The following is a 22917-nucleotide window of genomic DNA, read 5'->3' on the forward strand; positions in this document are numbered from 1 at the left end:
CTAATAGAAAGGCTAGTTTGTCAAACGTCAAGTGAACTGCCATAGCTAAGTTATGGCATGCTGGGATACTGTTACAGTGTACATTTAGCCCTGTAGAGATGAGGATTGCCAGACCTCCTTTAGGGCGTCCTTTCGTTTTGTCTATTTGATTAACAGCTGGTAAAGTTGTAGAGTTAAAACCATCTAAGTTTAGGTCATTAATACACCAAGTTTCCTGTAAACAAATTACATCTTGATGATTTAAAAAATCAATAAAATCTGGAATATTTTGTTTGGATGACCATCCTGCTATATTCCAGGACAGCAGGTGTAATGGAGTGTCATTCATCACTGAGGTAATACACTTACGGATGGGCTTGGAGTCCCCAGCTGGCAAGGGTGATATAATCTGGGGCTGTCAATGTAACTCTTCTATGTGATTCAGAATGCCCAGATTGTCATTAAATACCGCCCCTGAAGATGGGCACATTTTCCGAGTTGCAACCTGGGATCGGGGTACTACATATGAGGGCGTAGTCCTCCCAGAATTGCAAGAAGTAGACTTGTCCCCAATGGAGCCCTTTTGTTGGTTCGTAGTTGTAAGACGTTGTATCAGGCCATATAGTCTTTGGATAACCATGTCTCTTTCCAGATCTGATATTTGAGAACATAATGCAGTAAGTTGGATCTCTTCCGGTTCCAATTCACCCAGCAAGGTCGAAAACGATAGGGCCGAAACAGGTGGTGCAACAGGAGATCGTTCCTTGTCTTGAGAATAAGCATAGTTCATATCTATCTCAGATTCTGCGGAGGAAGAACTCACTGATCTCCCTGTGTGAGTCCATAAGGGTACTGGGGCAGAGGCGTTAATGTAATAACGTTGTATTAAGAGGCCGCTATAGTGTAGCTCCTCTCTTACACGATATATCTGATTAGCTATTATCGAGGAATGGAATGTCACAATCAAACGCCACACTCCAGATTTAGAAGATTCATTAATCAAAGATCTGACATAGTTAGTGGGTTGTCCAGGGTGTAAAAAGCGAGCAAAATAATTGTCCAGAAAGGGCACACTTGGAAAGGGGGGGCATCTTCTTAAAGTCCTAGAGTTGTACGTTATTGCCAATTTATCAGGTTGCAAAACTAGTTCCCAAGGTCTGGAATACGTTTTGGTACAGCATGTCTTTTTGTCCAGTTGAGTGAGCTCTAAGGTAAGGCTCTCGTTCCCCGATGTTATTGTAGTTTCGCTTGCAGAGTTATCCATGAAGTATGTGGAGGGTACAGTCTGATGATTGTTTTGTTTAGATAAAACATGCTCTCTTAGCTTGGGATCCGGTCTTGGTTGTTCAAGCAGTTTAAATAAAGGTTTAAAGTTCATTTTTGCCGGTGCTGGGGTTTCTGAGTTTTTGTAGTTTTTAGATTTCTTTGTATTCTTTGTTTGCCTTAACTTTCCTCTCCCACCAGAAATGACCTTGGGCTGCTGATGTTTGTTCTTCTTCTTCTTTTTTTTATTTTTATCTGTTTCTTTTACAGATGGCTGCTGCTGTGAAGAGACAGGATCCACCACGGGCGGCAATGACTGCTCCACATTATCACATGCAGTAAGAGACCCCTTATATTTCACCAGGGTGGTAAGTAGGTTGTTAGTTTCAGTGATAAAGGATTTAATTAATCTCAGTTCCTGAAAGATAATGTGTTGCCAGTCAGGTTCTGCTGGTTTAGAATCATCAAGTGCCGCAGATACTGACGAACATAATTCAAGGGATCCAGGAGAGTTGAAAATGGAGGAGTTTCCACTGAGTGGCTCATGATAAGAGTCAATAGTGACAGGTTCCGAAGGTGGTAGATCGTCAGATAAGTTAAAAGGGTCATAAGAACATTTGAAGCCTGCATCTATGAGCTCCTCCTCTAAATTTGTAACTGATATTCTAGCAGCATTCTCTGTATATTTATTTACTAAGAAGGATTTTCCCAATGGCCATTCATGAGGCATTGCCCGTGTAGGGTATTTTAACTGAGAGATTTGTGTAGTCCTAAAAGGACAGGGTATTTCTTGAGCACGGGGAAAATAATTAGTTATCTTTGTTTGTCGATCCTTTAATCCAGTTCCGTCCTCCATAACTGAGCACTTCCCCACTTCCTTATATTTATACTAGCAAAGATCTTCCTTTAAATCGTTACTTGCAGTCAATGCACTGGGGTTCTTACACCCCTCACTCCAATCTATCTGTTGATATGTTTGCCTCACACCGCTTTGTACTCAAATTAGAAGGCGTTCTAATTACTCTCGCATAGATTGCAGCATAGATTATAGCAGTGAATTGCAGCAGTTAGTCAGGTTAATGGCGGCAATTAGTCCAAGTATATGAGGCTTCGCTCTGCTGCCTCTCTTTTATTACTTTTAACCTGTCTTGAGTAATAAAGAACCTCAGCAAATCAGCTTGGCAAAGGAGACTCAAAATTCAAAATTCCAAGTTATGTTGGGTATTATTTCAGATATAATTGCTACTAGCTCCACGAGCTGCTGGATAAGTGTCTTACCCGGGGGAGGATCCTCACCGGCCGTCGAGTAATATGATCATAACGGCGGCTATTCGTAAGTAAACGAGCCGCCGTATTTTGTACCAGCTGTAATTTCCGGACTGTTTTCAAGGGTAACCCCACGTAGAGCGCATTGCAGTAATCTAAACGAGAGGTGACCAGAGCGTGTACTACGAGTGGGAGCTGATGTACAGGAAGGTAGGGTTGCAGCCTTCGTATGAGACGCAATTGACCCCAAGCCTGATCCATCACCTCTCCTACCCCCACGGCCGATCAGTGAACGACTTTATACCACACCACCTATGTTCAGTACGCTATACCTCTTTTGACTGTGCGGTCGCTATGGTTAGGCATTGCGGGGTTGGTGCCCTCATGGGAAAGTGTGATATAAAGTCAGCATTCCGCCTCCTCCCCGTCCATCCAGGGGATTTCGAGTTGTTAGGGTTTGCTTTCGCAGACAAGTTTTATGTAGATCGTGCATTGCCCATGGGCTGTTCAATCTCATGCTCGGTATTTGAGCGCTTCAGCTCTTTCCTGGAATGGGCAGTCAGGAGGCGGTCTGGATCCCCTGCTGTGGTTCATTATTTGGATGATTTTTTGTTTGCGGGCCGTGCACACACAGGTGATAGCAGAGATCTGATGGATCATTTTATAGGATTGTTGGCGGACCTTGGTGTTCCGCTGGCAGGGGAGAAAACGGAAGGCCCAGCCCCTATTTTGACATTCTTGGGAATTGAAATAGACACTTTGGCCCAATGCTGTAGGCTCCCACTACTGAAGTTAGACTTGTTACGGGAGAAGGTGGCACACATTTTGGCCTCCAGAAAGACGACATTGCTTGCTCCTCAGGAGCTGTCTGGTTTGTTGAACTTTGCATGCCGGGTAATAGCACCTGGGCGTGCATTCCTTCGAAGGGTGTATGATGCCATGTCACAACTATCACATCTCCGGCACCATATTAGAGTTTCAGCGGCCCTCAAAGCGGACCTGATAGTTTGGTCTGCCTTTCTGCGGGAGTTTAATGGGGTCTTTTTCTGGAGGCATGATCGCCTCCTGGAAGCTGAACTCCAAGTGCATTCTGATGCTTCGGGGTCTTTTGGTTTTGGGGTTATTTTTGGTGATTCATGGTGCCATGGTAGCTGGCCCGAGACCTGGGTGCAAGAGGGTTTAGTTCGAGACCTTACCCTATTGGAATTCTTTCCAATAGTGGTGGCGGTATATCTTTGGCCGGACAGGTTACGGGATACCACAGTCCATTTCTGGTGTGATAACCTGTCAACGGTGCATGTTATTAATTCCTTGACATCAAAAAACCCTAGGGTCGTGCACCTGGTGCACGCCTTTGTTTTACATTGTCTCCAATTTAATATTCTGTTCCTGGCACGCCACGTCCCAGGTATTGATAATGGTATTGCTGATGCTCTGTCACGGAACCAGATGGAGAGATTTCGCCAGCTGGCACCGTGGTCCAGGGCTCAGCCGGACGTGGTGCCTCCAACGCTATGGGAGATTGGCGGCTTGAGTCAGAGAAGGCAATAAGCCTATCTATTGCGCCCAGCACTATGGCCAGCTACCAAAGATCAGGTAGGGAGTTATTGGATTTCAGGGCTGTTAGGGGGTATGCGCAAGAATGGCCGGTCCCGGTGGAGCATCTCATTGAGTTTTGTGTGGAAGGCAAAAGGAAGGGCCTTGCTATCAAGACTATTAGAGTTAAGCTTTCTGGCCTTTCCTTTTTAGCTAAGTCTCGGGGTTTCCAGATTTATCGGACAACTTCCGCATACGTAAAATGCTGGAAGGTTGGGCTCGGGAGCACCCCTGGCCCCAGGGTGCCCACTCCCCCATACACCCTGAGATTCTTAAAGGACTTCAGAGGCAGTGGGATGTTTTATGTGCTTCACCTTTTGAAGCACAGTTGTTCCATGCTGCCGCTCTTACACTTTTCTTTGGAGCATTCTGGATCAGTGAGGTGGTGGCCAAGTCCAAAACTGATTTATCTTTCCGGGCCTTGTTCTCGGACCTTAGCTGGCAGGATAATCAGACCCTATTGCGGCTGCGTTGGTCAAAAACTGACCAACGCAGGAAGGGACGGCTGGTTCTGCTCTCTCCTTCACCGGATGGTAACGTTTGCCCAGTGGCAGCTTTGTGTCATTTTTTGACCCTGAGGGGCCATCAACCAGGATATCTATTCGTTCACAGAGATGGCCACCCCCTCTCAAAATTCCAATTCTGGGCAGTAACCAGCACGGCCCTTACTAATCTGGGCCTTGACCCTCAATGATTCAGGACTCACTCTGTCCGTATTGGTGCGGCCTCCACAGCTGCATGCTTGGGCTTTTCGCACGAGCGACTGCAGGCCCTATAGATCATATGTTATATCGTATGTTATATCATATGCAATGCCTATAGATCATATGTTAGATCTTTTCAAGGGATTCAGAAAGGTCAACGTTGAAGTTTTTGTTCTCATTGTTCTGAGTGCTCTTGTTTGTTTCAACAGGCCACTGGAGGGGAGACGGAAGAGCGCGCATCCTCCTCTGCGGCCATAGTATGGTGTTTTGGGCAGGCTGCAGGGTGGCGAAGTCATGTGTTGGCACACAGGTGGGGGTTAGCCAGTGGGCCACAGTACAGTGGCTGGGCCGCCGGGGGATGCGCTGGGACGGACTCCTTCCTATGCTTTTCCAGTCGGCAGTGGTTCGTCATGTGCCACAGTTTTTGGTTATTCAGCCGGGCGGTAATGACCTGGGTATGCTGAAAGGCAGAGCTCTTATCGAGCAGGCGTGTGCTGACTTCCGGGCCATCGAAGGACGCTGGCTGGGAGTGCACTTGGTGTGGTCTGATGTTTTACCCCGTGGGCGTTGGAATTGCGAGGGTGACCCTAGGGGCATAAATAGGACCCGCAAGAAAGTCAATAGGCAACTCAGGCAGGCTCGTTTGTGCTCTGGTGGGTCAGTTATTCACCATCCAGAGATAAGATGCAGTAGGATAGAACTATATAGGTCAGATGGTGTCCATATGACAGATATGGGTAATGACATCCTTTTGGGGGACCTGCAGAGAGGTCTGCATGAGTTGTTGTGTGGAGGTGGGGCAAGTGGGGACTAAACAGAGGTTTGTCCCCTCTTCGGTGGCAAGGAAGTGCGGGAAAGTGTAAAGGTGAAGGGCAGCTAGGTGACACCTTTAGGCACCTTTGGAGGTGATTGGCGGTTCCAGAGGCCTGCAGCTCCAGGTTATACGGCCCGAGGGCAGGATACGGGTTCCCTTTGGGGCCAACATGTCTCATCCACTTGGAGTTTCAGGGCACCAGGGGCAGGCAGTGATGCAGGTTGGCCTTCCTACACACCCTATGGGTGTGGTCAGGGCAAGGGGTTGGCAGATTGGCAGCCTCTTGCCTGGCAGGGGTTGAATTGCCCCAATAGCTGCAAGCAGGCTTTGCCTGACTCACCAGGAGAATCCCGCACTTATGTTCCCCTCTGTAGGTTCATTATGCAATGTGAATTTGGTTAATAAAGTGGCCCGTTATTTAACCCAAATATATATTGTGTCTGTGTCTTATTTCACCCCTGGTCCGCAATAGAAACTTAATCGATGTACACAGATAAAATAATGAAGAAAAGTGTGCGTATAAAATAAATAAAATCTCTCTCTCTCTCTAAATATATAGAGAGAGAGAGAATGTGGGGGGGGGGGCAACTATGCTTTTGCCCCAGGCCCCACACATGCTAAGGGTGGGCCTGCCAAAAACATCTGGAGGACATCATATTGTCTACTCCTTCTTTAGGTGGTTTGTTGGCCAGGACCAACCACACTAGCTGGTCAGTCCTGGACAGCAACCCATCTAAGACAAAGGTAGTCAATGCAGTGAGGTAAGCCAAACCACTGGGTTTTACTGCCACAGCAGTTCATCTAGAAGAGCTACCTGGGGCTGCATTCTGGAACTCTACCACCATGCAGTCAGCCAAATGTAGGAACTGGCCCTTATGCATGACTAGGAGCTCAAGTACAGACCCTAGTGGCATAGAGCTGTATGTAAGCACTTTAAAAGCAGGATGCATATTCATCAGGGTTTTCCCCGTGCACAACACGATGATGCAGTGGGTGACAGAGCCCTGTGACTGACCCAGTGACTCAGTTGGCTTGTCACTTTGATTCCATTTCCAATCCAATGTGCTGCATTTGATAGCCTACGAAGCCCTAAACTAAGGATGGGGGATTGGTGGCCCTCCAAATGTTGCCACCCTTTTTGCCATGCTAGCTAGAGCAGATGAGATGTGGAAGTCCAACAACATCTGAAGAACAGCATGTTCTCTGTCCCCACCCTCAACAGTCTGGATTCTGGATACCTCAGGGAGTATCTGTTCTCATATGAATTTCTCATCAGTTTGAGATCAGCAAACTGAAGGGGCCCTGTTATGGGTCCCATTATATCTGGAGACCCTGCTGGCCTCCACTGGAAGCAGCCACTTCTTGTCACCCTGGAACATAGGAAGCTGCATTATACAGAGTCAGAGCGGAAGTCCATCTAGCTCAGTATTGTCTACTCTAATTGGCACTGATTACCTGAGGTTTCAGTTAGAGGCCTCTTTCAGCAAATCTAGTGATGCTGGGGATTGATCCTGGGACCTTCTGCATGCACAGCAGATGCTTTATTATTGAACTACAGCCTTTTCTAGCGCTTCCAGGGGCTATCTATTTTTACACCTCGCATTCTGCAAAGAGGATGGGGCACTCACTGTTCAAAATATTTAGGATACCCGAAGAGAGCTATTTATGCAAATCATTTTCAATAAATTGGGGTAAGGACAAACCTTTCATTTGTCATTTGAAATACTTTTTGGGGGAGAACAGCTCACTTGGGACAAAGCAGCACAAGTGCCACAAAAATATAGAGCAGCTAACTATAGGGATGGACAAACCTGTCAATTTTGGTTCTCTGCTCTTCTCATTTTTCCAATCTTAAATTCAGTTCTCCACTGAATTTGACTCTGCAGCAATTTGCAATATTTTATTTTTTCAATCCTCATGAACATTTGTCAGCATTTTAATGCAATTTACCTAATAAACACATTTTTGTATACCATTTTGATTAATATACACATTTTTGCAAACAGTTTCCTTCAATTTCTCTGTGGTGGCCCCCGAATTATGGAACTCTCTCCCTGATGAGGTATGCCTGGCACCAACATTGTTATCCTTTCGGCGCCAGGTAAAAACCTTCTTGTTCTCCCAGGCATTTTAACATTTTAATATCTACTTTTAACACCTACATCTGTCACTCACAATCTTAATATTTTAGTAATTTTAATATTAACATCTTAAACAGCTTAATATTTTAACTGATTTAATACGTTTTTATACTTAACATTTTAGGATTGTGTCTGTTGTTGTCTATGTGTTTAACTATGTTTAGCTATTTTGATATATTGTGTAAGTGTTTGATATATGTTTTTAATTGTATACTGGATGTTTTTATGCTGTGAACCGCCCAGAGAGCTTCGGCTATTGGGCAGTATAGAAATATAATAAATAAATAAAATAAATAAATGTAATGGATTTTTGTAAGTTATTTTCACTAATATATGCATTTTTATTTACATTTCCCCCTAATATATGCATTTTTGAACAAATTATTTGGTTGGAGAAGTGCATTCCAAAATTTGGAAAAGTGAATTTTGAAGGATAGTGGTGTTTTGTTTTGTGTATTGGTTCAAGAAGTATGAATTAGGTCATTTCTAATTAAAATGCCAATAAAATTGAATTTTCCTCCATCCCTAGAGCTAAGCATTCATATCAGTGGAACTTGTACCGTCCACTACATTATGTCTGAACTGAGCATCTTCTTTATCAGTATGATATATATTTTTCCACAAAGAGTTCCATTTAATATTAGAGTGTGCAAGAATTTTCCCCATTTCAGGAATCAATTTGTTTTGGTTGCTGAAAGCCACATCCATTTTATGTTTAATTCATTAAAATTTTGTACACATCATGTCTCATTTATTAAAATTTCACAACTTTTGGTGTTCATGTTTGTCTTTGGGTGGTCCCATCCCACTGATTTATGACAGTTTTGCTGCCATTTATGGTAGTGATCACAGGTAAGCACACAGCCTCCTGGTGGCCACCATTTTGTTTTTTTACAGAATGTTCTGCAGGCACTGTGTAGGAAAATGATGACCGTTACTGAAAATTTACATTTTTCTCTGGCAACCATGGTTTCTCCCATGGTTTCACCCAAAACAATGCTGAGGAATTCTGGGAAAAACAAAAAAACTAACACAGTAGGATGTGTGAAGCCTCCCCCAAATATTTTTTACGAGTCCATAAAATATAGTGTTAGGTTTCCTCACAATTCCTGAAATGTTTTTGGTGAGAAAGTAATCTAAATTCATTTCAAATTTAACAGTAGATGAAATGTAGTAACAGCCTTGGGAGGTAAGGAGCTTCTCTGTGAAATTTCACTACTCTTACTGTAAATCTTTTAGCTTCCCTCAACATTTCACAAATATTTTACCTGAAAAGAAATAACCAGCTTTGCTGCAAAAGTTGCTTTAAGTGAAATTTGAGTGCCAATATTTTTATCCCCTTTGAAAATACACTCCCATGTTGTTAATTTTGGGGAGCTATGAAAAAAGGAAGGAAATGTTTTCAATACAGCTCACTCCCAGACACCAGTTCAGAGTGAGGGTAAATACTGTCTGCTCTCATTTGAATTGGCTTTGTTGATATCATCATTTAGCAAGATATGATTTGGTATGTGACTTTATAATATATTTGCATTTATTACATGATCTCTCGTGGTACCACTCAGTGAAGGAATGCATTGGAGCAGCAAGAGAGAGGAGAAACAATTGCTATGAATAGAAAAATAAACGGGTACAGTGAAAGTGTTTTGAAGGAAGCATTTTTTCCATTTATAGACCACTTACTATCTAAAAGATCTCAAAGCGGTTTACAATAGAATACACAAAGTACAATAAAAACATATCAACTTAATTTACAAAGCAAAATACATAAACAATATCCATATACATAAACACAGTATAAAGGTCAGAATTCACCATATATATTAAAAATGGAGTATTTAGAATGTATTGTTTGGGATGATTTTTTTCTGCTTTGTACTCCACTTTGTACCCCACCCCCTTGTATCTGTGTTGATGAAGGGCAGGCTATAAATATTTGTAATGAATAAATAAGCCAGTGTGTATATATGTGTGTGTGTGTTACAAAAACAAAATATGTGGAATACCACTTCCCACACAATGGGAAATAAGGGGGGGAAAAGGGAGCCTAATGTTTTGAGAAGAATGAGAGGAAACCAATCGCAGTGTGTCTGGACCTTTGCTTTAATACTGAAAAATGCTCTGATTATTTTAACCTCAAAACATTTTTAATTCCAAAGGAGAATTCAGGATGACTGACTGGTTTCTTGGCTCCACCCACACACCATTAAATAAATCCCTTATAAGCATGTGCATGGCCCTGCAGTTTATATCAAACCCTGCCTACAAGGGAGAACGTTTCATCTCATCATCTGCTTTGCTCCTACCTCTTCTCTGACCTTGCAATGGCTGCTGCTCCACAAAGGCGACAAGAACTATGCACAGTATCATTTGCCAAGGCTGTTGTCTGTGAATTTGTAGCCACCATCCTCTTCATTTTCATTGCCCTGGGTGCAGCCTTCAGGTGGCCCTTACAACTGCCCAGCATCCTCCAGATCTCTGTGGCTTTTAGCCTAACCATCGCTACCTTGGTCGAAGTGTTTGGTCCAATCACTGGCGCAAATATCAACCCAGCTGTGACCATTGCCTTTTTTGTAGCAAACCAGATTTCCGTCATCCGCTTGGTATTCTATGTGGTAGTACAGCTCCTGGGAGCCATCATTGGTGCAGGAATGATCTATGCCGTGACACCCAGAGATATCCGCAGAACATTAGCCCTCAATGACGTAAGTCCTTCCGTTGTCAAATAAATTATTAATCTGACAGAAGCTTGTGTGACTCAAAGTCTCCTGAGTTGGGCAAGTGAGGGAATGTAATCAAAATCAACAATTCTATATAGGTTGATGTTAAGCAATGTGCAGTTAAGCAAGATTGCAGTATGGAGCTCAAGCTGCATCAACATTGAACAACAAATTGACATGAAATCTTGCCAAGGGTTCTCACAACTTAGAGACAGCAGTCTGCTTCCATGAGAGATTAACTGCAGGCTGGCAATTTATCAGGTGCTTTTTCTTTTTGGGTTGGCCGCTTTGGGATCCAGTTTTCCCAAATGATTTTTTTTCCTCCTCTGTGTCTGTCTGTTTCTTTCTCTCTCTCTCTCTCTCTCTCTCTCTGTGTGTGTGTGTGTGTTTATCATGGAGTGTGCAAGGAAGGAATTAGGCACAACTTCTCCACTGAAAATCACTCCCTCCATGAAGTTACTTTTCCCCTGATAGAACTGACCATTTGGGTTTTGTTACATGCATTTATGTGTAATGGGTATTTAGACTAAGAGAGCTATTTAGAAAGGATTAGACACAACCAGAAAACACAACAGTGCAATCCTATGCATGGATTTGTTTATTTTAAACAAGTTCTTTTATTTTGTTTTTATTATTGCTAGCCACCTTGAATCTCTTTGGAGAAATAAAATGTCTACTCAGAAAGAAGGCTTATTAAGTTCAATGGGACTTACTCCCAGACGTATGGATAGAATTTCAGCCTAAGTCATGTTAAACAGCTATTAACTGGGGTAGCTAAATGGAACCTTAACGTTCACAGGTAGTATATCTCTGAATACCAGATGCTGGGGACAGACAACAGGGGAAGGCTGGTGCCTTCATGGCCTGCTTGCAAGTTTCCCTGAGTTTCCTTAGGTTCTTAATATGCAGATGGACCTGGAAGAGAGATCAACATGGTTAGGGAATAAGATTTGTGCAAAAAAGGTAACTGAATGGAGGAAGATGAGAAGGGATCATTGCCCAATCAACACCCTTCTTCTCCAGCCATCTCTCTCCCTCCTTCCTTCCCTCTTTCTCTACTCCTCCAGCCTCCCAAGTGGATGAAAGCTGGGTGGGGGGGAAGAGAGAGAAAGAGAGCAGGGAAGAGAAAGCATTGCCCTGAATCATTTCTTCAGCCATTCCTAGATTTTGAGTGCTGGATTTCACTGTACTCTTCTCAGCACCTGCTTAAAACATTTTTATTCGGGCAAACCTAGCCAGACATGTAGAAGTTGAGATTAAAACATGTCTTTTAGCTTGTTTTTAATTATTTTTGAATGTTTTTAAGTGTCTATTATTATTATTATTACTATTATTTTGTAAACTGCTTAGAGATTTTATTGCATTCAAGTGGTATATAACTTTTGTTAAATCAATAGATAGATAAGTCACTCCAGATGCTGAATGTTCATTTCAATTCCTGTGATGTCTGGGTGAAAAACAGACCAGTGGCAGCACTATCTGAATCCATCTGTGATCCTACAGAGGACTTAGGAGAGTCACCATAGCAAAACAGGTTTCTAATTTAGTTTCTGGATCCCACAATGAAAATAAGAAGAATGACAGAGGCTTTGTAGAGAGCAAAGATATTCACTGGGGAGATTTAGCAGCCTACACACATTAAGACAGAATTGCTCAGAAGACAAGTGGTGTATGTTTGTTTAGCAAGAGAACGTTTACAGAGCTATCCCCTGCAGGTTTACTCAGCAGTAAATCCCATCATGTTTTCATTAGGATCGACTACAAGTAAATGTAGGACTGCATCCCAAAAGTGCAATCATGCAGAGCTTGGAAAAGTTACTTTTTTGAACTACAACTCCCATCAGCCCCAGCCAGCACATGCTGGCTGGGGCTGATGGGAGTTGTAGTTCAAAAAAGTAACTTTTCCAAGCTCTGATATAAGCATGTTTACTCAGACGTCAGTCCCACTGAGATCAGTTGGGCTTGCTCCTAGTAAACGTGTTTAGGATTGCAGCAACAGACATGCATTAATCAATCTCCCCCAACCTGGTGCCCTCGAGATATTGGCCAGTCCAACAACATCAGGACAGCACCAGGTTGCAGAAGACCTTCTTAGAAGGAAGCTTGTAAGGGTCCACCATTTAGATACAAGGCAGCACTTTTACTTTTTAACATGCCTGTCTTTCATCTTGCCAGCTTGCCGATGGCACGACCCCTGGTGAGGCGCTGGTGGTGGAAATTATTCTAACTTTCACTGTGGTCATGTGCATCTTCTCTGCTACTGATAAACGCAGGAGAGACGACAGGGGCAATGCACCATTGACTATCGGACTGGCGTTTGGAATGGCTCATCTCACTGGGGTGAGTGCCTGAGTTATTGTTCATGGCTTTGTAAACAGATGGGTTCACATGTTTCTAGAGGGCAGGATAAGAGAAGTGATATCCAGCCACAGTAAAAATATCTAGAAATGGAGATGTATGTGTGTGGGGAGATTAAATAAAGAACTGTTGAAGACTAGGGGGAAACTTGAGGCAGTTTCAGGGTTTACTTAACCAGGAAATGCCAAAGTGAAGTGGGAGCGGTCTTTCCTCTGGTTAAATTGGGAGAGAGCCATAACTCAGTGGTAGAGCATCTGCTTTGCATGCAGAAGGTCCCAGGTTCAATCCCCAGTACCCCCAGCACCCTGCCTGAAACCCTGGAGAGCCACTGCCAGTGAGCGTCGACCACTGTTCTTCACCCTTGGGTCTCCATATGTTGTTGGAATACAACTTCCATCATCCTTGGCCATTGGCTAAGCTGGCTCAGGTTGATGGGAGTTGTAGTTCAACAACATCTGAAGACCCAAGGTTGAAGAACAGTGGGGTAGACAATAAGGAGCTAAATGGACCAACAGTCTTACAGCTTAAGGCAGCTTCCTATGTTCATAAATAAAGTATGTAGAACGTCAAGGGTACCCAGAAGAGTTGCAGTAAGACTAGTGCAATTACTTCCAGGGTGGGATGGGAGGTCAGGAGGCAGTGAGGGTTCTATGCATCCATAGAGGTCTATTGAGGCATGTGACTTTAATCAACACATGAGGTGTGAGAGCAAGGACAAGCATACTAGCTCCTCCTTTCCCCTTTGCTGTTGCTCTCTACAAATTGGAGGGATAACATCGGAAGCAGGGAGCCTTCCTTGCTTTTATAGCTCCCCGTGCAATTTAGAACTTTGGAAAAATCAGGGCTCTACATGGCATGGGGGGGCTACACAAGTAGAGATGCCTCTCCACTGCCAAAGTTATCCCTGCAACTCATGGGCGGGGATGGGGGAGAAATTCAAACCAATTTACATGTAAAAGCGAATCTACTTAATTCACACTTCCCAGAACAATGTGCGAACCTTCTAAATCCACACTTCCCCCAATTTTGCAGTGCAGCTATCCAGCCAAGTGCTGTGTACAAAAATGTATCTACCGGTGTAACGTGTGCATAAAAATGCATATATTCATGAAAATAATATGCAAAGAAGCACTATATGAGGGGGACATCGCTTTGCCAAAATTTGAATAACAGGAAAAATACAGTACGAACATGTATATTAGGAGAAGTTCACACTAAAATGCTGATGAATTGTTTTGATTTTATTATTATTATTAACAACTTTATTTATACCCTGCCATTTTTCCAAATTGAAACTCATGCCGGCTTCCAGATAAAAGACACATACAATTAAAAACCTATCAAAATAAAAGCATATAATACATAAATGAATAAGTATAAACAAATATAATTAAAAAATGAACTCTAGTTTAAAATAGCATTAAACTATTTCTAATAATTAAAAAACATAATCATAAAATCAGAATAATTAAAAAATAAACTGGCAAGAACAATATAACATCATTTTGGGCCTATCCTTGGCTGCCTTTGGAATCAAAGCCTTGCTGAAATAAGTTTTTAACTGTCGGCGAAAGGACTGCAGGGAAGGGGTCATTCTTATCTCCCTAGGGAGGGAATTCCAAAGCCTAGGGGCCACCACCGAGAAGGCCCTATCTCGTATTCCCACTAGTTGTACTTGTGCGGATGTAGGTATTGAAACAAGGGCCTCTCCTGAAGATCTCAGGGTCCGGGCAGGCACATAGAGGGCGATGCGATCTGACAAATAGCCTGGACCCAAGCCGTATTTTGGCACACGTCAAACATGAAACCTCATTAGCCACCAAATATTGCCAAATCCTCAGTAGCATTTCATGTCAACTACAAAATGTTTCATGCTAGCAAATATTCAATAGCATTACATGCCAACTAGGAATGGGGAAGAAATTCAATTCAGTTCACATTTAAAACCAAATCTATCAAACGAAATCCAGCCATCCCTTGAAATTCACACTTCATTTATAATGTAGTGCTCCAACCAAATAATATTTACAAACATGCATATTTGGAGGACATGCATATAAAAATACAAAAGTGGAAATAATACACAAAAATGCATTATATTAGGAGAACGTATGTATTAGTCAAAACTGAATACAAAAATGTATTTATCAGGAGAAATTTGCACTAAAATGCTGAAGAATTTTCATGAGGATTTAAAAAAAAACTTTGCAAATTGCTGCAGAAATGTGGAGAACTGTACTTAAGACTGGAAAATTGAGCAATGAGAGAACTGAGATTGTCAGCTCCTTCCATCCCTCGTGCCAGCTGTCAACTACGAAATTCGATATATGTCAACCTTCAATTACTGTCAAACATCAAAAATGAAATTTGAGAATAGGTACTGCTGGAAGCCAAATACTAAGATCACATATTTAGTGAACTTTTGAATAGTCAGATGAGGTGAATATTCAACATAAACATTGAAAGAGGAGAATTGGGGGAGCCACAGATCGATTTGGTCTCTAAGGAAAATACAAATAATGTAGAAAATGCTAAAGTGAGTTCACAGATGAAAGCACCTGGAGATGGGGTACCCATATAAGGCCACCTTTGTAGAATTCTTGATGAAGTGATCCTAGTTCCTGGAGGGCACTGGCTGCCCATTAGCTACCAGGCCAAGTTCAACATTCTGATTTTGGTGTACAAAGCCCTATACAGCTTGGGACCAGGATACCTGAAAAATTGTCTTGTCCCTTTTATACACTGTCAATAACTGCGCTCTGTAGGTGAGGGCCTCCTGCAGGTACCATCTTATCAGGAGGTCCGTTCCACACAACATTGGAAGCGAACCTTTACTGTAGTGGCACCTACCCTTTGGAATTCCCTCCCTTTAAATATTAGACAGACACCATCACTGTTATCTTTTCAGCACCTGCTGAAGACCTTCGGCTTTCAACAAGCCTTTTAAGTAGAGACCTTATCCCAGTCTGCGTCGGTGTTGGAATTACTTTTTTACATGTTTTTAAAGCTTTTTTTAAAAAAAGATGTTTTTAAAGATACTTTTTAAAATATGTTTTTAAATATGCTTTGTTTTAATGTTTTTAAAGATGCTTTGTTTTTAAGATGTTTTCGAGTTTTAGTGTTTTTGTTTACCTTCCTGGGCGAAAGGGCAGGATATACATTTAAGGAAGGAAGGAAGAATATATGAAGAAACTGAGAACACAGCAAATCTAAATCTGTGTCTTTTCTGTCTTTTACAGATTTATTATACTGGCTGCTCCCTAAATCCAGCTAGATCCTTTGGACCTGCCGTCATAATGGGAAAATTCAGTGGGGCTCACTGGGTAAGTAATCTTTTGTACTATCAATTAGCCAGCCTAGACTGCATAATTGATCCTAGAATTGAGGATTCACGTGCAGGGTAGCTATTTATACATCACCAAAAAAAGAGGAAATGCATCAGAGAGAGAGAGAGAGAGAGACAGAGACAGAGACAGACAGAGAGAGAGAGAGAGAGAGAGAGAACACAAATTTCCATAATATTTTCCATATGCTAATTTATATGGGAGGTATTCAACTAACTAATTCCATCAGTACAAGGATTTCCACTTCCCAACAGGACATTCCCCCATCTCCTCTCCCTGCATGTGCCTACACCCTCCTAAAATCTGCTCCAGAGAGTTAGGGGAACCCCTCGGACAGATTTAGGGGGTGCACAGGAAGAGAAGAGGGTGGAAAATACCAATGCACAAGCTGAAATCCTTGCACTGATGGGACACAACGCTACATTGGATACAACCCTATGTATATATGCAAAATTAGAAATAAAACTAATTAAAATGGAAATACAGTCCATCTCACCATAGCGGGAAAGACTGTGACCAGCTGACCAGTGTGGCACCTCAGTCTGCCACCCAGGTGGTAAATGGATGGGCATCTTCAAAGTCCCTTGTTACTGTCCCTTCTTATGTTTCTTTATCTTTACATTGGACTTGGACCGGACAGTCCTTGAAGCAAAGGATACCTTCAAATAAAGGACTGTCCTCTGTAAAATAGGACACATGGTTGCTCTATAGCTCGATGGAAGAGATCTCACTGCCAAGGATTAGGAAATCTTTCCTCACCCTCAACCCGTTCAGTAAAGCATCTTGTCTTCAGACTATGTGTGGATTGCGCTTCTTGACCCTGGTGAGCCAGTGTAGCATAGGGACTAGAGTATTGGACTAGGGCCAGGAAGACTAAAACTCAATCCCCACTTGATCATGAAGTTCACTGGGTGACCTTGGGGCAATCACCAGCTCTCAATCTACCATACCTCACAGGCTTGTTGTGAAGATAGAACCCTGCATGCCACCTTGGGCTCCTTTAAGGAAAGGTGGGGTATATATAAATTATAGTGGGTAGAATTGAAATAACTATTTTGTGCCAGAGCTTGAAAGCCCTGCCACAGCCTGCCCACTGTTCCCCCTACTTTGTATTACTTACTAGAGATGACAGGTGATAGACAGGGAGCTGTAGACAGCACTACAAAGCAGGGAGATGGCTGGGCGGCCCTTACTCACAGACTGAAGGCCACAGTGGAGTCTCTGCCTCTGAACCCTGGAGGATGGCACTGATGTTATCCCCAAATGCCAGCACCTGGAGCCTCTAAGGCAGACCTTTTCAAACGTGGGTCCCCAGATGCTGTTAGACTACAACTCCCATCATCTCCAGCCAGCTGAACCAGTCGGCAGCAATGATGGGAGTTGTAGTCCAGCAACATCTTGGGACCCAAGGTTAAAGAAAGCTGCTCCAATGGGCTTAATGTGGCTCAATTTTGGATAGTTCCCCCCAAGCCCTGGATAGTCTGGGATTCCTTCCATAACAGATCTATCAGGAGAGAGTGAGGATGCCGTAAGCCTTTCATGTCCAGTGCCTATTTCCCATTTGGGCTCCAGGAACAACTCTCATCAGTGCCTCACACCCACCCTCTGCCCCAGCTCAAGCTCCTGGTGCCCCTCCTACCCCACTCTTCACCATCTTTACTTCTATTCCTATTTTAATGACATTGTCAGCATATCAACTGCAATGTTTGTGCCTGTACAGTATATTTAAAATGAAAACATAAAACCCAATATGTCTGTGACTGAGAAAGCACCCAAGGAGGGAAAATGAATTTTCAGGAATCAGATCTGGAACTAGAGTAGTTCTGACACCAGAGCTGGAATGAAAGCAAGTGCGTTCAGATCATTCTTCTTGCTATGAAGCATCTAATACACAGGATATAAAATGGGTTCTGTAAAAGCCGGATCACCAGTACGATCTCACCTAGTGAAACAAAGTTTTTATGATTGCTTTCAAAGCTTACTCTTCATCGCCTTGTTTCCACAGGTCTTCTGGGTAGGCCCTATCCTTGGCGCCAGCGTGGCCGCTGTAGTTTACAACTACCTTCTGTACCCTCACAGACTCAGCATGCGTGAGAGGCTGGCTATTGTTCAAGGGTTCATTCTTCCAGAAGGTGAAAGGAGAGAGACACCAGACTCTGAAAGGCGCTGGACTTGAGCATGTAGTGGGTTATCACCACCCCACCACCATCAAAGTGACATCCACACATATTTGTTACAGTTATATACAACACAGAGAAGTCATGTCTAACCACTGCAAAGAAAATAGTGAGTCACTCCAGTCTAAAACCTAAGCAACTGGGATGGCTGTCCACATGTCACACCCACTTAGTTAACATGCAGCCAAAGTATTTAAGCCCAGACTGAACGGGCAGCAAGCCAACAAGCTGATCATAGAGCCCAACTGTCTGGCAAACACTGAGTAGATTCTATCTGTTGTGCATTTAAAGGGCATGGGTATGATGTTTGTGACTGGACCTTGGCATTGCCTCTAGCCAAAATTCAGGCTTGTTTGGTGGAATGGCTTATCATTGCCCTTCCAGCAGGGGCAGGCTGCTTAATCTCCTTGGCCCATCAGCCAAGGTTTGGTGAGACTTCCCCCATCAAGCAAAAGGCCCTACCCGTTAGCTGGCTCTGCATCTACATTTCCCCCATTGAGATCTGCCAGCTGCTTTTGGATGCCACAGCCAGTACTGGTCTTCAGCATCAGGTGTCTGAGGAAGGAGAAGCACTTGGCTGCTTCCAGGAGAGCCCAGGGTGGCCAATGGCATTTCATGACAGCCCAATTCACTTTCTTCTACCCATTTCCTCAAATGCACTGGCAGAAACACTGGAGTGGCTCCGCCAGTGCTTTTGCATTATGCCAAACTCCCACCAACTTGTCCTTCCCACTCTCCCTCCCAGGAAGGAACACCGACCCACATACTGGGAAGCCAGCATAGCAGCTCTGACTTACCTGGCAAGCCACCTCTCTGAGTTTCCCTCTACCTGTGTTGTTGTTGTTGGAGCAAGATGAAATTTTAATTGAAGGGTGACTTGACTGTTTTCAACCGATCAATGAAGAAATTTCCCAATGATTGATTTGGTCCTACATTACAAATATTTATCCCGATGGGGAGTTGTTGTTTTTACATCACCTCCTATATAGACTATGATTCATAATATTCTCAAACATGAAAGGATTATGATGTGGGGCTTTACTAAATGAATTTCTGTAACATAATCAGTTATTGTTAATAAAAAAATCTGAAAAAGCAATATAAAAGGTATCAAGAGTGAGGACTTTAAGGCATTGTGAAGTGTAAGAAAGAAAATAGTTACAAGGTTCTGGCAAAGTAGGTTCTATTCCTGGATGAGATGGTTACCTCACTGCCCAACCTTTGCCATGACCAAATGGAGGATGTTCATGCGGTACTTTGCTTCTCCACCCACTGAAGTGGCATAGAAACAATTTGATTAGCTGGAGGTTCAGGACAGACAAAGCAAAGCCCTTACTCACTCAGGACATAATTAACTTGATGGAATTTGCTGCCATTGACATGGTGATAGCACTGGCCTACATGGCTTTTTTAAAAGCAGCAAACAAATTGATAGAGATTAGTCCTGTCAGCAGCTGCTAGTCAAGGCAGCAAAATTAAATCTAAATTATATAGAGGCAACATGTCTCTGAACACAGTTGAACATAGAAAGCTGCCTTATACCAAGTCAGACCATTGGTCTATGACACCCAGTACAGTCTACACTGACTGGCAAGGGCTCTCCAGGATTTCAGACAAGGAGACTCTCCCCAGCCCTACCTGATGATGCCAGGGATTGAACCTGGGACCTTCTGCATGCAAGGCAGGTGTGCTACCACTGAGCTACTACTCTCCCATTGTAAACATTGGGTGAAGGAGATTGTGGGCTTCTTACATGCATCTGGCTGGCTCTATTTAGAGACTGAATGCTAGGCTGTATGAACCTGGCTCCTCTTATGGTCTAATGGGAGCACATTCTTATGGAAACAGATCTGGATACTCCATTTTGCTGCAGCAGAAGGGAAATATTTCTGGCCTATTACAATGCACCAGTTACTTATAAAGATGAAACAGGGCAGGTCACACTTAAGGCTGACTCTCTCTTGACTATTTGTACTCAAATATGGATTCCCAAATATAAAAATACAAGTTTGCCCCATAAAGTGTGTGAAGTTTAAAAAACAAAAAACCACAAACAATTTTATGCCTTATGAGTACCCACTGGGGGTAGGGTACCTCTTGGATTTCAGTCTCCATTTAGGGTTACCATCATTTTGTCATTTCAAAAAGAGTACATTTGGCTTCCATAAGTGAAAAGTAAGAGTATGCTGTTGCACCATCTCAAAAAGAGTACATGTACTCTTAAAAGAGTATGGTTGGTAACCCTATACTTGTCGTGTCCAGGGCTGGACTCAGGAATCACACCAGTCGATGAAAGCAATTCAGTTTTCATTAATGTAATATCCAGACAGAGACTACGTCTCCTCATGAAGCAACACAATACACGTGTCCTGCGACATGCAAGAGAGTTGACAGAACAAGGAATTCCCACCCCCCCTTATCCTTTTTAAGGGGACATTCTGGTGCGAATTCTCTCACTCCGCCTTAGGACAATTTCTTCCCCGCCCCTACTCTCTCTCCCCCTGACTCGTTTTTCCCTTCTCCGGGTTCGTGGTGAGGGTGGAAGTTCTGCCTCCCCCTCCTCTTCTGAAGATTCTGTTTCTGGGATTGGAGAAAGGGGGGGTGAGCGTCATGCCCATCAGGCTGACTTTTCCCTGGCTGAGGAGGGAGTGGAATCCCCCCTCCTTCTTGGTCTAACGGCTCTGGCTCAGTGAGGGGGGTAAGCGTGGGAAATTCCTGAGTAGTGTCTGTAACTTTGTCTGCTGGAGTTTCAAGGCCTCTGCGGTCGCTGGGCAACACTATCTCTGAGAGTTCTCCCTCCCCCTCTTCACCCAGCCCTGAGAAAGTGATCTCCTCCTCATCCTCTGAAGTGCTAGGGTCCCAATCCTGTATCCTGACAATACTCCATCTCAAGATCACACTGGGCATTATGGTCAGGGACACATTCTTAGTTCCATCCCTCAGTCTGCCTGACTCCTTTCCAGCCCCTCGCATGATTAAAATACATTTCTGTGGTAGAGAGCCCAGGAAAAGGACATTGGGGGTGTCTTTCATCTGTAAGCCATCCATACCATTACTGTTCTGCCTCAGCTGGGCTCTTTGTTATTTAATAGACTGCTTTCAGGGTTGTATCTAGGGTTGCCATATTCCAGTTCCACAAATTTGGGATTTAATATTTGGATTCTCCAGTTGTTTTGTTTTTGTGCCTAGGAATTACCACCAAAAACTGGGGAAAGATGTGAGAAATCTTTTTTCAAAAAGCAACATTTTCAGCCTTAAATGCCTAGACTCTAGTTTCCAACACTATGGAGTATTTATTGATGGATTAAGAGGATTTATATCCTGCCCTTCTGCTGTTAAAAACAGAGCTCAGCACAGCTTACAAATATAATAAAAACAATAAAAAGACATAATCAATATAAAAACATAATAAAAACACAAAATAGCAACAAACTTAAAGTAAGTCAGGGCAGCAGTACGGTTAACCATTACATATACGATATATTTCAGAGATGTGGTGGGTGGAGAAAAACAAGAAGCCAAAATATTAGGAAAATGAGTCTTTCACACCACATGCTCAGTTCTAAATACTGTTGCAGCAAGCTTTACAAGTTCCTCCAGTATTCCACTGGTGCAGGCACTCAGACATTCAAAGTATCTGTATGTTTCTTAGGTTTTATAAAAGCAGAGCTTTGCTTAACTCAAAATTTCTTCTCCCTTTGATCAATCACATCTACACAGTTTCCACCTCCATACTCAAAATGAAACTGGGCCTGGAAGTGTGCAACAACCCCACACATACCTTGCTAATTAGATTACCAATGCCAGGATGTCTGTCTTATCGACTACTCTCCTGCTCCCCCCCCACCGGGCATCATGAAAGACCCAGTCCTGGGCTCAGAAAGAAAATAAATATCTGGTCCTCTTCAAAGTACTCATAAGCCTCTTGTTTCAATTAAAATAATAATTATAAATTCTTGCTCTTATCACTAATGGGAGTTAATTAACTTGCATATGCTTCTGTTGCTTCTATGGCTGTAACAGAGTGAGGTTAAAGATAAGTGAAATGCAAACAGGGGAAAAAACAACACAAAAGGCAGTAACACTTTCCTAAATGTAATGCCATACCAACCACAACAAGATTCCTATGAGTAAGGCAGAAAACTCAGCATCCCACAACCAGTCAGGATTCATAACCAAAAACCCAAACTAAAAAAATCCTAGCAGCCAGTCAGCCAAGGTCACAGAAATCCCCATGCAGCACAACCTGACCTGGGGGCTGCAGTTAATGCAGAATGCTGCAGCACAATTGCTGACATGAGTGAGATCCTATCAGCACATAACACCTCTGCTCTGAAATCTGCATTGGTTGCTGATTTGCTACCAGGCCAAGTTCAAGTTATGCTTTCCATGTTATGGGTGCCACATAGTACAGTACTTGTTCTGTTCTTGTAAGAAATCAGTCCTGTAAAGTGGCAGCACCTACGCTTTGGAACTCCTTGCCTATTGACATTAGGCAGACGCCTCTTTTCAGCACCTGCTAAAATCAGTTTTCTTGAGGCAAGCCTCTCCAGGC

General features: G+C 43.1%; 1 protein-coding gene across 5 annotated transcripts; it reads left to right on the plus strand.

Moving 5' to 3' along the window:
• Positions 1–639: 639 nt before the first annotated feature.
• Positions 640–22219, plus strand: LOC133379514 (aquaporin-5-like). Of its 5 annotated transcripts, none has more exons than XR_009761191.1 (6): positions 640–814; positions 1513–1610; positions 2476–5118; positions 7629–7723; positions 9329–9393; positions 9923–10090. XR_009761191.1 is itself a non-coding variant. In XM_061614935.1 (6 exons), exons 3-6 carry the CDS (start codon positions 10088–10090, stop codon positions 18359–18361), a joined length of 801 nt encoding a protein of 266 aa, XP_061470919.1. In that variant the 5' UTR covers positions 1514–1610; positions 7629–7723; positions 9923–10087; the 3' UTR covers positions 18362–22219. The 5 variants fall into 5 exon arrangements, 3 of the variants coding, with proteins under 3 accessions (XP_061470916.1, XP_061470918.1, XP_061470919.1); XM_061614935.1 differs by lacking the exons at positions 640–814; positions 2476–5118; positions 9329–9393 and adding exons at positions 12659–12823; positions 16081–16164; positions 18191–22219 and having other exon boundaries at positions 1514–1610; positions 9923–10468; XR_009761190.1 differs by lacking the exon at positions 9329–9393.
• Positions 22220–22917: the final 698 nt, after the last annotated feature.

The sequence above is a fragment of the Rhineura floridana genome, chromosome 3, assembly GCF_030035675.1.
Source record: "Rhineura floridana isolate rRhiFlo1 chromosome 3, rRhiFlo1.hap2, whole genome shotgun sequence".
Lineage (NCBI taxonomy): Eukaryota > Metazoa > Chordata > Lepidosauria > Squamata > Rhineuridae > Rhineura > Rhineura floridana.

Excerpts from the sequence above, each read along its gene's own strand:
- LOC133379514 (XM_061614932.1), top strand. The coding sequence starts at position 2,707 with ATGTACAGGAAGGTAGGGTTGCAGCCTTCGTATGAGACGCAATTGACC.